The sequence below is a fragment of the Pempheris klunzingeri genome, chromosome 18 (assembly GCF_042242105.1).
Source record: "Pempheris klunzingeri isolate RE-2024b chromosome 18, fPemKlu1.hap1, whole genome shotgun sequence".
Lineage (NCBI taxonomy): Eukaryota > Metazoa > Chordata > Actinopteri > Acropomatiformes > Pempheridae > Pempheris > Pempheris klunzingeri.
The window spans coordinates 10,518,972-10,536,072 of NC_092029.1; the positions used below are offsets into that span (position 1 = coordinate 10,518,972).

Consider the following 17,101-nt stretch of genomic DNA (forward strand, 5'->3'; position numbering starts at 1 on the left):
GCGGTATAATTGCCAGGTTATGGAAGAAGGTGTACTATTATGTTCAACAATCATCATGGGCCATAGGGGCTCCTATGAGTCAGAGCAGACGAAGCTCTTAGAAGCAGCGCAAAGCCGTATGATATTGTCTTTTCTAATTTAGTAGGCGATTAGTCAATCATACTAACCTACATTCATTTAAAGAGGCACGCCTCTCTGGGGGTAGCCTCAACGCTTGAGTGGGTTTGTGGTCATTATCATGTTGTGCTGTGGTCTGATCTTCTCCATAAGAGACGCCACTATTGATTTGTTTCATTTTTGTGTCTGGCTGCTGTCACTTAACGATGGCATCTTGGTGCTGGGTAGGCAGGGGTTGCCCATCTGCCCACCTCCATAACAGAGTGTGACAGGGTACAAAATGGTATTGTGCGGCAGCTGTAAACTTTGTGTGAACTTACACCACACTCCTGTGCAGTTAGGACGAGATGAAATTCTTCCCAGACACTTAACCCGGGGTCAGGTGAAGTGAATTTCTCCCAAATATGCCATTCACAGGATGCCTAGCAGTGTCTGTGTAACCTTTTTTGTGAATTTAAAATCAGCTTTTTCAGAATAAAAATTCATGGCAGCATGCTGTCAATTCTTATTAATGCGAGACCTCACATTCAGTAGATTCAGATTCCAAAGCATTTGCATTTATACACTTGAAACAGTCTTATATAACCCACAACAGGTGAAGAAATTATGGGTAAATCATTATTTATTAACATTTCATTGTACCATATGAAATAAAAAAAAAAGATGATTAACTCAAAGAACAACTAACTCACACTGGTGAATTGAGACATTGACTCAGTTGGAGGAAACACCCTCTGAAATGCTGAAATTATGTATTGATTTTCCTCCTGTCTTTCGCCCTGATGCCTCTGGGTAATTGCCTCTTTGCTGCTGCTGCTGAACTAAACCATCAGGGTGTCTCGGTGTCTCTGGCCTGTTATGTAGACTCATATCAGGAAGACGACATCACTGACTTCTGTTGCATCGCCTGTCTCCACCATCACCAGCTGACACACTGCTGATCAGCTGACACTGCAGGGCCACTCTGCACCTTATGTACATTACAAGCACCAGTGTAATATAGCAACCCTCCATCAGTGCCTTGCTGAAATAAAACACTGGAAGGACAACTTTCTCCAATTAAACCGCACAGAAACTGATGTCATTGTACTTTGTCCACCCGTGTACAGAACTCACATTATAGCAAACCAAGGAGAACTAACAACCTATGCTAAACCCTCATCCGGAAATCTTTTTGTGTGATTTTTGATCTGGACTCATGTAAAGAAAGCTGTTAAGTTATGTTCTTATCATTTGAGAAATATAGCCAAGGTTAGATCTTTTATTTCAGTCCATGCTATCATGTCCTCTTGCCTTGCTATTGTAATTGTAGATATATATGTCTCAGTCAGAAATCAATTAACCACCTGTGGTAGCTCGGCTTTCAACTCAATCCAAAAAAAGCGACCATGTCACTCCTGTTCTAGCATGCTTGCCCTGGCTGCCACTTTATTTTAGGATTAATTTTGAAATTATTTTAATTACTCTTAAGGCCAGCCATGATCCTGCCCCTCCCTTGTTTCTGATCTTCTATCCCCCTATGAGCCATGACGCAGACCAAGTTCCTCTGATTGGGTGATGTTACCCTCTTAGGTCGAAACCGAAGGTGACGGGGCCTTTGTTGTCAGAGCCTCAAGAACAATCTGCTTGAGAAGATGAGAAGATTAGGCTTGCAGTGTCAGTCCCCCGTTTTATTTCACTTCTTAAGACACAGTTCTCACTTAAAAAATGTTTTTCTTTTCTTTGCTCTTTCTTTTGTGTGTGTTTTGTATTGACTGTGGTCAATGCCGTACTCGCTACGAGCAGATGTTTTTATGATTTTTGCAGAAAATTAAATGCACTGTCAATCACCATTTTCCCAATATTTTCACTTACCAGATACGTTAACAGTGTTTCTCTTTGTGTTAATACAAATTGTGTTTTCCATATATTGTTGTATTCCTAGAAAGCATGGTTGTTTCTTTGATTTGTCGTGTTCCTAACGGGTTTCAGCAAACATGACCAAATGTGTGGAGGTGAGGTCTTGTTATTGTGTCACGTCAAAGGCAAACTACCCCCCGTGCTCTGGTTTGACAGGTGTCAACTCTGGAGCCACAGAGGAGGTTTTATGAACAGGACCTTTGACTGAGAGACAACACAAGTGGGTCACAAATATTTCTACTGTCTGATAAAAGCTTTTGACAGCTTATTCTTCCAAGTATGTCCTGAACTTGGCAGAATAAATTACTTTTTACCATACTGGAGGTCTCATCCCAGCACTGCACTTTAATTTTGCCAGGATGCTTGACTGCCTTCTGAAAATGGAAGACAATGAACACTCTGTATGAAATGTCTTTTTTAGGACAATGAGCCTTGTGGGCTTTAGAGAGAGATGAAGACAAACTGTTGATGACAGTCCCCAATTCCCAAGAACTAGAATAAATGTTTTCCTCTTTTTTTGGTCCAGAAAAGAACTCTATCCATCAAGTTTTCAGAGCACTCTAACAAAGTGTGCTCTTGTTTTTAGGTTCCAGTTGCAGTTCATTTGGATGAAAGGCACCTAGATTTTTTTTTTTAAGGTTAAACTGTCTTTTAATGTGATTCTTTAAGGTTCATAACAGTTTTCTAGACTGACACACGTCTTGGCAGAATCAGTGAGCGTAGCAAACATCAGACACAAACGGGTAAAAATTGATTGAAATTCCTTTGATGTTGCATTGTCTCACTCACTTGAAAAATCGAATGAAAAAAGAGCTGTGGTAAATTGCTCTGTGAATGTGGCTGCTGAAACCAATACTGTTTTCTTTGCTTTGCTAATTATTAATTACCCATCTCCATGCATATGTGTTTATTCCTAATTGTATTTGATGGATGAGTGGCAGCTTTGACACCTCATTAGACCAGATTAATTGAACGACACAATATTTATGTCTCGGCAATGACCAGTTATCCTACCATCTATCATTGAGATGATCTCACTGATTGAAAACCACTGGTCCGTGTAATCCTAATTATTTGGAATTAGAAAAGAATTTATAGCTTCTTGTGGCGTTTTTCTGTGATGACGGCAAATTGGAAACATTAAATGCATAACGAGGGAGAAAATGAGAGGAAGACACAATCATGGAATTAATGGGGGTGAATGTCGGAGAAGGGGGAAGGGCGCATAAAACAAACGAGGTGCATGCCTCATACAGTAGACCCATAGTTTTTCACTGCACAGCTCAGTCGTAGACACAGACAGTCATGTTTTGTCAAGATTCTGGCATAACATTTGTCTCTTTCTCGTAATTCTGAAAGGGAATGCCCACAGGATGTCTATTTAGAAGACAGGTTTCTTTTTTCACATTTAACTAAACCTGTATATTCACCAACTCCCCATTCACTCACTTCCAAACATGCTCCAGCAGAACATCTCGATCCATATTCTTGTCTTTTATTAAAAAGTTGGCTGAGTACTCGAAAACATTTCTACTGAACTTCATATAACCCTCCTCTAACTTCTGCAAAGCTTTGCCCCTCATGGGAGGAGCACAAACTAAAATCCAGCATTTGAGCTCACAGAGAAGCAACAAGGCCCAGAAGAGTGGAGCTTTTACTATCATACAGTATAGGAAAGCCTCAAGGAACAGACTTCTTTCCCAGGTAGCGAGAACTTTCTCAAGCTTATTTTTCCAACTTTTCAAGTTTCTAACACCATTAGCCGGCTCCCTCGTGGTCTTAAAAGCGGCAGCGCTGATTGAATTAAGCTGTTTCCTTCTTTGAGACATTTTGACAAGCTTTTTTTATACAGAAGTCAGTCATTGCTGTAAGTACACGCACCCATACCAATATGCTCATACAGCACACACACACAAATGCTTGAACAGTATATGTATGCACATAGCCAGATGCACACATACAGTACACATGAAGGCGTGCACACATGTACAAATACAAACTGAATCTGACAAACTATCTATAGAAATCTGCTGACCAGAATCGCTCAATGGGATATAGACCAAAGACATTCTTGGAAGCTGCTCTATAATGCCATTTACACCATAGTATTTTAATCAATTTAACTGGCCTTTTTAGATATACTTGGCTCAAAACGCTCTTTCTAGTTTTAAAAATAGGACAAATGGTCTTTTGGAATCAACTGGGGAGAAGTTTAATCTCATTGAATGGAGCCAAAGCCAGACGTTTAGCTCCACAGTATAGAATACAAGATTATACCGGCCTGATATAGCCCTTCCACCACCCGTTTATTTTTATCCTCTATTAAGGCAGCGATATCCTTAAAGGCTGCCAAAATTATCCTGTAAAAATGCTGACTGGGAAATATGAAAGGTTCCAGGCGGTTCTAGTAAGCAATCTGCGCGCATGGTGGAGCAATGTGACTGCTGTGCTTGCTATACCAACAGGGGTGACCCCAGTTGGATGGAGAGGTGAGACTAAATGAAAGTCATCCCTGGATCTTAGGGGAGCCAAGTCTGGCATACCAAGACTCTCTTCAAAATGAGATTTACAGCCAACAGACGCTACTTTACATAAATGTTTGTTTTTAGTATTATATTCATCAGCAATGTGTAAACTGGTTGCATCTCCTGCAGTTTAAAATCCACCGGACATTTTTTCCCTTACTTCAACTCTTGATACTTTTGTGTATGCGCGTGGTCACTAGCTTTTTACATTATACATTGAAATAATTTCATGATTTCTCAGCAGCTTGAATCAAGCTCTGATAACTATTGTTTCACAGGATACACCTCTGACTTTAAGTATTTTGACGATCCTCTCGTCCATGGAGGTAATTTATACAGAAACAGCCTCTTTTATCAAGGGGTTGGGACAAGCAAAGAGGATAATTTCCCTATCAAACACACGATAAGTCATTTGAAACAGAAAGTTTTGTTCTCAAGTTAAGCGATCCTCAGAGTGAGGCTGGTAATTGAAGCTTTACTAGTGCCCTGTGGGTGTTCGGAGATGTTGAAGTCAGTATGAGCCCACCCGGCTGCTCCGTGAGACGAATTCAACGAACATACAATTTTTTCCCTCTCTGACTTTCTAATGCGCACATTTGTCACAACTAGTATTACAGATCAGTGTACCTATACATACAGTGGGGCAAAAAAGTATTTAGTCAGCCACCAATTGTGCAAGTTCTCCCACTTAAAAAGATGAGAGAGGCCTGTAATTTCCATCATAGGTACACTTCAACTATGAGAGACAGAATGGGGGGAAAGAATCCAGGAAATCACATTGTAGGATTTTTAATGAATTAATTGGTAAATTCCTCAGTAAAATAAATATTTGGTCACCTACAAACAAGCAAGGTTTCTGGCTCTCACAGACCTGTAACTTCTTCTTTAAGAGGCTCCTCTGTCCTCCACTCGTTACCTGTATTAATGGCACCTGTTTGAACTGGTTATCAGTATAAAAGACACCTGTCCACAACCTCAAACAGTCACACTCCAAACTCCACTATGGCCAAGACCAAAGAGCTGTCAAAGGATACCAGAAACAAAATTGTAGACCTGCACCAGGCTGGGAAGACTGAATCTGCAATAGGTAAGCAGCTTGGTGTGAAGAAATCAACTGTGGGAGCAATTATTAGAAAATGGAAGACATACAAGACCACTGATAATCTCCCTCGATCTGGGGCTCCAAGCAAGATCTCACCCCGTGGGGTCAAAATGATCACAAGAACGGTGAGCAAAAATCCCAGAACCACATGAGGGGACCTAGTGAATGACCTGCAGAGAGCTGGGACCAAAGTAACAAAGGCTACCATCAGTAACACACTATGCCGCCAGGGACTCAAATCCTGCAGTGCCAGACGTGTCCCCCTGCTTAAGCCAGTACATGTCCAGGCCCGTCTGAAGTTTGCTAGAGAGCATTTGGATGATCCAGAAGAGGATTGGGAGAATGTCATATGGTCAGATGAAACCAAAATAGAATTTTTTGGTAAAAACTCAACTTGTCGTGTTTGGAGGAGAAAGAATGCTGAGTTGCATCCAAAGAACACCATACCTAAAGGAAAGAATGAATGGGGCCATGTATCGTGAGATTTTGAGTGAAAACCTCCTTCCATCAGCAAGGGCATTGAAGATGAAACGTGGCTGGGTCTTTCAGCATGACAATGATCCCAAACACACCGCCCTGGCAACGAAGGAGTGGCTTCGTAAGAAGCATTTCAAGGTCCTGGAGTGGCCTAGCCAGTCTCCAGATCTCAACCCCATAGAAAATATTTGGAGGAAGTTGCCGTGTTGCCCAGCGACAGCCCCAAAACATCACTGCTCTAAAGGAGATCTGCATGCAGGAATGGGCTGAAATACCAGCAACAGTGTGTGAAAACCTTGTGAAGACTTACAGAAAACGTTTGACCTCTGTCATTGCCAACAAAGGGTATATAACAAAGTATTGAGATGAACTTTTGTTATTCACCAAATACTTATTTTCCACCATAATTTGCAAATGAATTCTTTAAAAATCAGACAATGTGATTTTCTGGATTTTTTTTTTCTCATTTTGTCTCATAGTTGAGGTATACCTATGATGAAAATTACAGGCCTCTCATCTTTTTAAGTGGGAGAACTTGCACAATTGGTGGCTACTTTTTTGCCCCACTGTATGCATACAATCATATTCCTCAGTGAGTTTTCTTTGTATCTTTACACACAAGCTAGCTGTTGCATTAATGTTTTTGTCAAAATACATTAAATATATTGCTCTTTTGGATGCAAACTTAATATGCCTTAATATGTTAAACTTAATATGTTTTGTTTAATCAGTCGGTTTGTCCAGCTGACGCTCAAAGCAACCGTGTAAAGTTACCCACTTCTCTTGGCGCTAGCTGTTTTATCTGCACTGGGTCTGAGCACAGCAGGCTTGCTACGTACGCATAAGCGTCATAAAGCTTTAAAAAGCTGACACCACGAGGGCCGTTTTTGCCAGCTGCCTTATTGGAATGAACTTGAGAGGAATGTATTGATCCTGTTTCTGGATGGCAATGACAACCTGGCTTCGCTTTAGAGGTGACTCCATCTAGACCCTCTTGTGTTATGCAGGTGATGTAGACGAGTCGCAGAGGATTCGACTGGTGTCAAGGAGCTATTTAAAATTAGACCATGGTGGTGCAATTGATTTTGTTTATATCTGATGTGATTAAACACAGTGGAGACCATTTGCTGTTGCTGGAATCACAATTGTGGCTCTTGCTGGAGCAGAGCTGCAACGTACGTTAGAAAAATGTCCTTAAGATAATATATGCCATTTGGCGATTGGATTTAACCAAAGTGTCTTATGACCTCATGATCGAAACATTTTAATAATGAGTGGTGCACTGATAGTGTTGGTACCAGGATACATGACAGCACCAATGCAAGTAGACAACAATTAAAGATTTCTCTTTAAAATTATGATGAAAGTAAATTAGGGAAAAAGTGAAAAATAAACTATTGTTTAGCCCAGTCTCTGCATTGAATACTGTGTAATCAAAATGTGCGATTAAGGCAGCTTACCTTAATATGATTGTAATATATGTGCCCATAATGTAAACGGCTACAGTGTGAGCTCAAACGGGAGAAGATATGGACATTAGACAATGTGTTCACAACATTTTTGGACATACTCTTCTTGTTGCTAACAATTAGTGACATCAAATCACCACTGTAATTAATGATCAAGTGTCCATGGCACACATGGATATTTCACACAATGAAGCAGAGTCACAGAAAAAATAGGTCCACTCCCAACGCGAGAGATGCCAGCATACATTTCTTTCCCTCATTGTGTGAGTCCAGCTCTCTCAATCAAGATATTCGAGTCCTGCTACGAGTCCCTGATTAACACCACTGCTCGTGTAGTTTTGTTTTAACTGTCCTCAGTTAAATGAGAAATTAAGAGGCAAGAGATAGAGGCTAATAGCATTTATTAACCCAGCGTGAACGGGCAGCGGGGCGACCGTGGTCCTCCACTATCCCTGTCTCATCCTGGTGGCTCAGTCAGCGTGGCCCAGAGAGGGGAGTGTAACATAATAAAAACCAACAAATGCACCCAGCTGATTAATGCAGCCCTGTGGCTATAGTAATTATCCCTCTCCACACTCCTCCAGCAGACGAGCCAAACAAGTGCGCGACAGCGAGAGGGAAATGTGCAAATGATGGATTTGTGGGATTCAGGGTCTGTTTTAGCAAGCTGCAGGGCTGGATTTGGATAAAGACACATTTTTGTTGATGTAGATGGACTCTTAATAGTATTCAAATTCTATACATCTTTAAGTATATGACAATATAATTTCTATCTTCAACTATATGTTTGATTTCATTTAATTTGTTCACACACTTACGTTGATGTTAAATTGAGAGCAATTATTAAGATGTTAAAAGACAGACCTGCAACATTGACAACAGCATCGAAAACCAAAAGAACATCATTGAAGAGTAAATCAAAAAATAGATGCACCCAAATATAGCAAAACGAATTAATAGCACCTGGAAATTTTAATTCATAATCTGTCACATTGACCTCTGATGAGTCCCATCTTATGTCTGCCACTTTTATATATAACATTTCTATATTGCTTTAGGTGTTATATAATGAAATTACTTCCCAGAAGATGCAACACAGGAACATTATCGGGCTCTTACGATCTTTTTTTGTTTAACTACTGGATTCCACTGTATGTCATTATTTCTGCACCTCATATTGCTTTAGTTTCTTCTGTATCAATATATTGTTAAATTACAGCGATGAACATGACTATCTCAATCTATTGGTTATAGTTTTATGTCTATCAATTTGTGGGCCTTCACAAGGTAAGATATAAATATCTCCAGCTGGGGAGAAAATATTTAATTTGAATGGAAACGCAGTTCGTTGAGTCATAATTTTAGATAAATAAGGTGACGTGAATTGATTTGAATAACTTGTTACTATTCAAGTACCAAACAAAATTTAAAGGAGATGTAATATGCTGATTTTCAGGGTCATACTGCATAGTGCTCTTGTCATCCTGTTTCTGAACACTCATGTAAGGCCCACCTCCCGTAAAAAGCCCCGTCTGCTGTGATTGGTCAGCTCCCACAAGCCTGAGCGGGCTGTGGAAGTGGAACCATGTTAGCCTGCAAATAAACAGCAAAATAACTTAACGCGGCAAAACATATAGCTTCTAAGTCTGAATTTGGGTCACGGAGAGCTGGTATCGATCCATCCTTCATCTTGTACTTGTACCTCATTAAGAAAACAGTATAAGTAAAAAAAAAAAAAAAGTTGTGCTCACAGACATTCCAGTTTTCCAGTCGTTGTAGGGACACTTCCATCACAACTCCATTCAAATTAAATTAAATCCTCCTCATTTCATTAAATGCTGGCTGTTTTGCAACAATTTGCACATTAGCGTTAGCGAGATAAGATCAATGGCGGACAGTGAGGTGAATTCAGGTTTTCAGAGGGCGGGTTCAACAGATTCCTGCAGGTGACCTCAGAAGAGGGGCCAAATCTAAACAGTGTGTTTTAACTGACATTAACTGAAAGATGACGTAGGAGACAAAGAGAGAGAGAAAGAGAGAGCATTTTGCATAATGTGTCTTCTGTGATCATTTTAAGAGAGAACCATCACTGACTAAATGTATTTGAAAGAAAATTACTATTTTACTTTTATTTCATCCCCCATAACTTCTACATTTTTCATTTCATTGTTTTTTTTTTTTGGTAACTTCCAGTAATTTGATGAAAGCAGCGTAAGATCATGTGATGAATTCATTAAAACCAGCGAAGTGGCAGCTATTTGTTAAATAAAACTTTGCAGCCATCAGCTCGTCCTCTTTGTATAGAAGCTATTTCTATTTTTCTGTTGCCTGGTAATTCACTCAGTTCATTCTTTTGTACTGTTGTTAATAAATAAACTGTTATATATTGTGTATATATATATATATATACATATATACAGAACTAATTCAGTTTAACCCGTTTATTGTTAGAAGTTGACATGCTGGATTATCACGAGATACAGTACACAGTTAGGAAGGAGTACACAGTAATCTTACTGCTGAGCCATCACGGCTGCGCCCAATGTTTGGAGAGGTCAGAAGGTCACACATAAAAGACCAGTTTGCTCATGAATCAGGAATTTAATTACATACAGCCAGTGTGACAGGAAGATTGTGTCCCTCAGTGCTACACAATATGTAATTACTATTTATTGACAGCTAACGATTTGTTCTTCTTCACTTTTCAGAAACACGCTGCTGATGGCACAAACAGTTAAATCTCACAGTTTCTCATCTGTGTTTTAGAAATGTTTTGGTCAATTGCGATTAGGTTTTATGTGCGTTTATTCATGAGTGCACTCATTTTCAGTTGTTTATACCATGTAAGCCTAAATTTTAGTCCAAAAATAAACCCAATTCCCTTTTCTATCCATCTGTTCTCTGGTAAATTAAGGCCATATTCCAGCATTCAGAGACACTGGAGATGGGGAATACATCACCAAGATTGAAAAACGGCAAATGAGAGCAAAACTGTCATGAAAACATGAGCTGCTCCCTCAAAATGCACAGTGTTTGGATCCCAGACTCGCTGTGATCTGCTTAAGGAGACACACTCATGGTGGTAGAGCTGAAAATCTGTTTTACTTAAATACAGACTTAATGATTGGATTACTGTTTCTTCGTTTGGCGATAGCGTGATTGTGGGATTACAGACTGCGCTCAATAGATTTCCTGTCAGTTGCCATGAAGCCAGGTGTCCCGTCGCTGTGTAAGCTGGCTGGCCGAGAGGGAGGGAGGCAGATGAGCCTTGGCCTTACAATATGGCCATCAGAAAAGTGGCAGCACAAACGCAAGAGTGGAGTGAAGGAGACTGGAATAAAACCACCCTGATAGATGAGAATGTCAATTTTTAATTTTGATTTTGCGTTCTCCAGTTAAAGATGCATTCAATTAACAAAAGAAAAACAGCAAAGACAAAATTTCCACATTTATTTTTTCATTTAATTACCTTCCCCAGTATTCAGCCCTAATGTGAAATCATACATGTCATCTGAACATTAGTGTCTTCTCTCTGTGCCTCATTAAAAACATAAACATATCTCTGCTATTGATTACGTCTGGATGTCTTAATCAGATCAGCGGGAATATCCTGATTTTCCCTCTGCAGGAAAGTACATTAAATGCCAAAATATTGATCAAAAATTTAATTGAGAATGCACAGCTTCTTTATTAAAGCAATCGCTCCCGTGACTTTGATATGGACTGACATGAAAAGAAAACGTTCAAATTTATAATTCCTTTTTATTTAAAAGACGGTTGGGAAACAGAGTCTGTCCCGAGGCTTCTGGCGACACAGCAACGCTGTGATCAATAAGAGCGTGTGATGGGTTTTGCATCGATCAGGAAAATGTGGGTTGATGAAGTGGGTTGGAGGGGATAGAGGGGAAGGGGGGGTGGGCTTTGGCTTTCCTCTGATGGCTGCCACATTACACAGACGTGGTAAAGATCCACTCAAACTTGTCTGTCGTCGTCATCATTATTATCATTCCTGCTGGGGTCATTATCACTCTCAGTTTCTTGCATCCTGTTTCCTTCGGGATTGGTAGATGCCCTCTCTTCAAAGTGTGACTGGTGAAATGCTGTGGGAAGCAGCTGCCATTACTTTAAAGGAGGGCAGGCTGTGGAAAGCCAGATCCATGATGGAGAGGATAAAAGAGTAAAGGGAACAGTTTAGCTCTGTAAGTCGGCGCTGAGCCTTTTAAAGCACAGTAAACAGACCTGTTTAAATCGTCTTCAGTGAACATGCTGCTACTTCTGTTGCCTGTCAATTACTACTGTCCACTTCAGTTTACTATTGCTGCTGTAAACACCAACTGTCACTCTAAAGAAACTCCTCATCCATCCACTCAATCTATCTGTCTGCCTGTCTATCTGTCTATCTCCCTGTCTATCTGGCTTTCTTTCTCTCTCTGTCTTTCTGGGGGGTCTGCCTGTGTTTCTGTGTTTTGCAGCGCTCCCTTGTGAATGACTGGACACCGACTGGTCGTCCTTTAGCCCGTCCCATCTCTGTAATCTTTCATCCCAATTGGCTGCTCTCCGGACAGCCTCCCTGAAGCCAACCAATGGCAGCTGCTCCATATGCACCAAACCACTCCTCCCTGCTCTTAAAGAGCCCCCATGTCTTCAATGGAGACTCAATCCCTTCACTGACTTTAACTCGCTCGAGTGCGCTCTCACCACTGCTGCTCTCATCCATCTGTCTCTATCTTTTATTCTCTCCCTCTCTATCCATCACTCCCCTGATCTTTGTTCTTTCTCTTCTCTTTCTATACACTTAATTCCTCTTTGCTCTCTTCATCTCTACCTCAGGTTCTTCCTCCTCTCTCCCCTTCCTACATCACCACCAGTCTTCCTCTCTCCACACGCACTCCTGAGTCTGAGTGTGCAGCACCTGTGCAGACTGGAGTTTGTCGGGCCGAGACAGAAGGTTTTTATTTTCTGTGTATGTTGAGCAGGGGAGGGAGGGGAGACAACACCCAGGAACACCTGACCAGCGTTTCACCAAGATATGTGGAGACTTAGGAACTGATCTCCTCCTCCAGCTTTTCCCCAGCTGTTTGTTTATCTGCTTTTTTTATTGCAACACCTGGAATGCTTAACGCGGACTGATGGATGTTTCTGAACTGTGCATCCCTGACCCTCTCTGCTACCACAACCAGTAGGTGCATCTGTTTCCACATCTTTTCCTCTTCTCTGTTTATATTTCATCTCTACTGTTGTTTCCATTTTAGATGACATAATTTCATTAACTACTTTGCCTCTACTTTTTATGAGTAAAATCTGCGTGTAAGTAAAATAAATCTTAGCATTGTAAGTAAACAGTTTCAAAAACCAGGGAGTTCCTCGCATTATCCCAGCTCCGCCTCAGCAGAGATCAGTAGAGGCTGCAGTAGCGCAGCCCGCAGGGAGTCCAGGTCGGACGGTTGCCCTACAGCTGTCTAGCTCTGCATCAGGATCCAGGGTTTAACCTCAGCCACAGGGAAGAGCCAGAGGCAGATTAATGCGGAAGATATCCAGATGACTATCCTCTGGCAGAAGGTGTCCGGCAGTGTCCCAGGGAAGGAAAACTGTGACTGTACTGTCGCCCAGTCGGTGCGAGAGTGTGTGTTCTTGAGAGACAGATAAGAGTATGTTTGAGGGGGCAGATAACCGCTTGCCTGTGCATGATTAAAGCTTCGATCACTTTTATGTGGTTTGTTTTGCTCTTCACTTAATTTAGGGGCTTATGATTCAGTCAAGCTGAAATTATATTGACAACGAGGGATTTAATCTTCAAAGTGGCAGCATGTTTAAAGAAATGGTGTTACCTCTAGTGAAATAAGTTCTGCCCAGTTTGCATATGCATATTTTCATTGTGGATTTAGTTCATAAGTACAGGGATCAAGTAGTTTATTTTACATTAATGGGATAAGATGAGTCAAGGAAGCACTCAAATCTCAAATGGAGCAACAGCCGTCAGTATCTCACCACTGCTCTCATTGCATGTCTGGAAACACGCTCTTGTCTTGACCAAGTGTGACGGGAGACCCTTAGCTGGGATCCTCTTAATGTTAAGCTGTGTACGGGATTGGAAAGGTTTAACCTGCTTAGCACTTTTTACAGGACTGTGATTAGGGATACTTCAGACGAATAAAAACAATGACAACAAACATTTTTGCATTCAAAAGTAACTGCTTTCATTAGGAGGCATTCATAACATTTATTTGAAGGTGAATGTAGGTTTTATAGACATACAACAAAAATGTATATTCAGTTGATTTTTCCATTCGTTTTTTATATTTTAGGTTTGTACCTGCATACATAATTGCACTGAAGTAATAAACAGTGTTTAAGGTTGATTATTTAAACTGTTTCAACAGTGCCTAAAATGTGCAATACACGTAATGTGAGCATGTACATGAATTAAATTTAACTACTACAATGAAATTAATCACTCTCATTTCTCAGTGAACTGATTCAGGAGTGTATTGTTTAACCACAAGTGTCTAGAGAATTTATCAGTTGTTTTGATATCTCAGTTAAAAGTAACACACCTGGGTTTCATTTCAATATATTGTGTTTAAATATATCCATTTCATGTATTGTCTTTTAAGGCTTTGACATTCAATATTGCAATTCCTGTGCATATTGCAGTGCAGTTGAAAAAAAAAAAAAGCCCACAACCCCTGAGCTCCTCTTTTTCGCACAATCATCAATTTTCAGAATCTGTAAAACTGCATTTAGTACACATCCATTAAATTAAAATGCGTGGGCTGAAGTTATCATATTTTTCATTATGTGTTTAAAAAAACCTTTTAAGATGAAGTTGAATTAGAAAAAAGATAAAGGCAACAATATAATGCTGTTAACCTATAGTGACCCTTAGTAGGTCTTAGTGTGTGTGTTGTATGTGTGTGTGTGCTACTGTGTTTGTGGGACTTGTTCGTTTTCGTGTGCATTTGCATGAATACATTTATATGAACACACACAAAAATATGCATGTGTGCTTTTGTCGAGTCAGGAGCTGGTTACATGCGTGCATGCATGTATATACATGAATGTATGTATGCTGTAAACATACAGTCTGAATGTATAAATATAAATGTTTTTTCACAGTGCCTCCCATTTGATAGGACGGCACTTTTTATGACACGCTGGCATCCCCCAAAAACACCACAAAGTCATTTACAAAAACTCACCACTCTCCGTGCATGTACTGGTTATAAATGACTTCTTCTTTGTGGGATTAATTCTGCATTTTCTCAGGGAGTTGTTACTGTTGATGATTATATTTTATATATGCAGAGCAAACCATGATAACGCTTTCAAATAACACTGCTTGTCATCACTATAAACTGTAGGAAAACTGCAGTTCTCTCTCATAAAAGAGCATCATAATGGAAGCTACAGTATGCGATGGACAGTAAATGACTCTAAAAAGTGTTTTCACCTTTGATTATTATGAATCAGACTGGCATGCATTTACTACCTGGAAGTAATTGTAGTTGTACATGTAGTTACATACTCTAAATCTGTGATTTTAGTGTCAGTTAAAGCTGTGCTTAGTTCAGTTTGCCATTAGGGAAAGCTTTTATTGACCCCTGTGGACTTTTGGCCCAACAACCAACCTTTTGGCCCGAGGTGAGAGAGAGCCCTCGACTGTTGTGTCCAACTGTCACGCCACGTCTCTGCTGAAGAGGCAAATACGTTCCTCTACTAACAAACTAATATTAGTTTATTAGGCATCTCACATTACTGATATGAAAGAAATAGACCTGTAGAGTATATCTCTATAAATGTAGTTTTATGGGGTTTTTTAACCTTTTTAATGGATAAAAATAACAATGTTTTATACAATGTGTTTCCGCTGCGGAAAAAAGTAATTGAGAAATGTAATTGTACATTTATTTAAAAACAGTAATATGCATTAAATATTTCCATGTTCAGAATTGGCTATTTAATCTTTATGAAATATCCACATGAGGACTGTTTTGGTGTTTCATGACCAATTTTTTAATTACATTTGAATTGTTGTGTAACCAAAATCTAAATAAAGTGCAGCTTAAAGTGTGAATTAAAGAACAAGAACTGGACCAGATTCCATGAAACTCGTCATCTACTATTGAAATCTGCCTCCTCAGGTTCTATATGTTCATAGACTGAGTGTTTTTGATGGTACACACTCCTCTTCTTAGCACAGAATGTAATTTTATATCTTTAATTATGAAACAGACACATGATGTAATTGTTGATTTGAAAATGGTCAAAGTTGTTATTGTCATTACCCATGGCAGATTTGACAATTTACACTTTACATTCAACTGCTTATGTTCAGTTTGATCTAATAAATCAGCTCCATTTCTCTCTCGTTTCACCTGCTGCTCCCATTGGTGCCCTTCACAAGCAAACCAACAGGAATGCATAGCCACAAGCACTCAAATGTATGCACACACACTCACACACACGGGCGTGCACATACAGATGAGACCAAAGAATCACACACTGACCTGGGGTCTAATTTTAGCGGTGCCATATCATGGAAACACCTGACTGTGTCTGTTAAGAGAAACACATCATCTTTTCATGTGTTGCATCTGCATTTATTACACTAGTTATGCACGTGGTCATATTGTGTTTAGAATGTATCTAAGAAATCTCTCCATCAGTCCGTGTCATTAAGGTCAAATTATCTAAAATCTAATAATTATGTAAATAGACAAAACTTCATGATTTAACTATTTGTCTTGTCAAAAGCGTTCACTGCTTAATCACACAATTAAAAGGAAGAAAAAAGCGCAGATAATATCTATTATATAACAAACCTTTTTTTTTGGTTTTTGACAAATGAGCCGCACACTAAACATTAAATCAAGAGAAAATATATTTAAATATGCATCTTGAAAAATCATCTTTAGTATATTACAGCAGAATATTTCAAACCAGAGCGTGTGCATATTTCCTGGAGTTGCTTTCTTACATGTTTTGTGTTGTGTTGTGCCACAGTTGAGTGTTTTAACTAAAGAAAAAAGCCATGATACTGAATTTTAGAATAGATCCAATGCTCAAAGAACACACTGAGATATGTGGGGGCGACAGCGATTTCAAAGTTTGTCTGCCACATTTTTTGTGGTTTGAAACAAAGATTTAAGAGATATTTGATATGAAACTGATAAAGTCGGGTCTTATCGCTACTTCTGCGTGTTCTTCAAATGCATTTTTGTATACGTCAGAAATGGTAAATTGAAATCTTAGTAACCTTAGTGAAAACATTACTTGTGAAGAAAGTCTTACAATCTGTGAAATCACTCTAGTGAGTGGACAAAGTCATGGAAACAGCTTTCACTGTACTTTAAATAACATGATCAAGGTTCGTTTTGGTGCTAAAAAGAAAATAATCGCACCGGCATGTGATCTATCACATATTTAAGTCTGAACATTGGCTGATGGGACCAGTCAAATCGACTAGGAAGCCAACCCGCACCAAGCCCACTGACGGATGGAGGGAGCAGGTG

General features: G+C 39.7%; 1 protein-coding gene across 1 annotated transcript in view; it reads left to right on the top strand.

Annotated features, from left to right (window-relative positions):
* The first annotated feature begins 12,718 nt into the window (after positions 1 to 12,718).
* Positions 12,719 to 17,101, top strand: part of LOC139217514 (steroid hormone receptor ERR2-like) — a 34,253-nt gene continuing 29,870 nt past the window's right edge. Inside the window, exon 1 of the mRNA XM_070848838.1 lies at positions 12,719 to 12,768. Within this exon, the coding sequence (XP_070704939.1) occupies positions 12,719 to 12,768 (50 nt within the window). The remainder of the gene's footprint in view (positions 12,769 to 17,101) is intronic.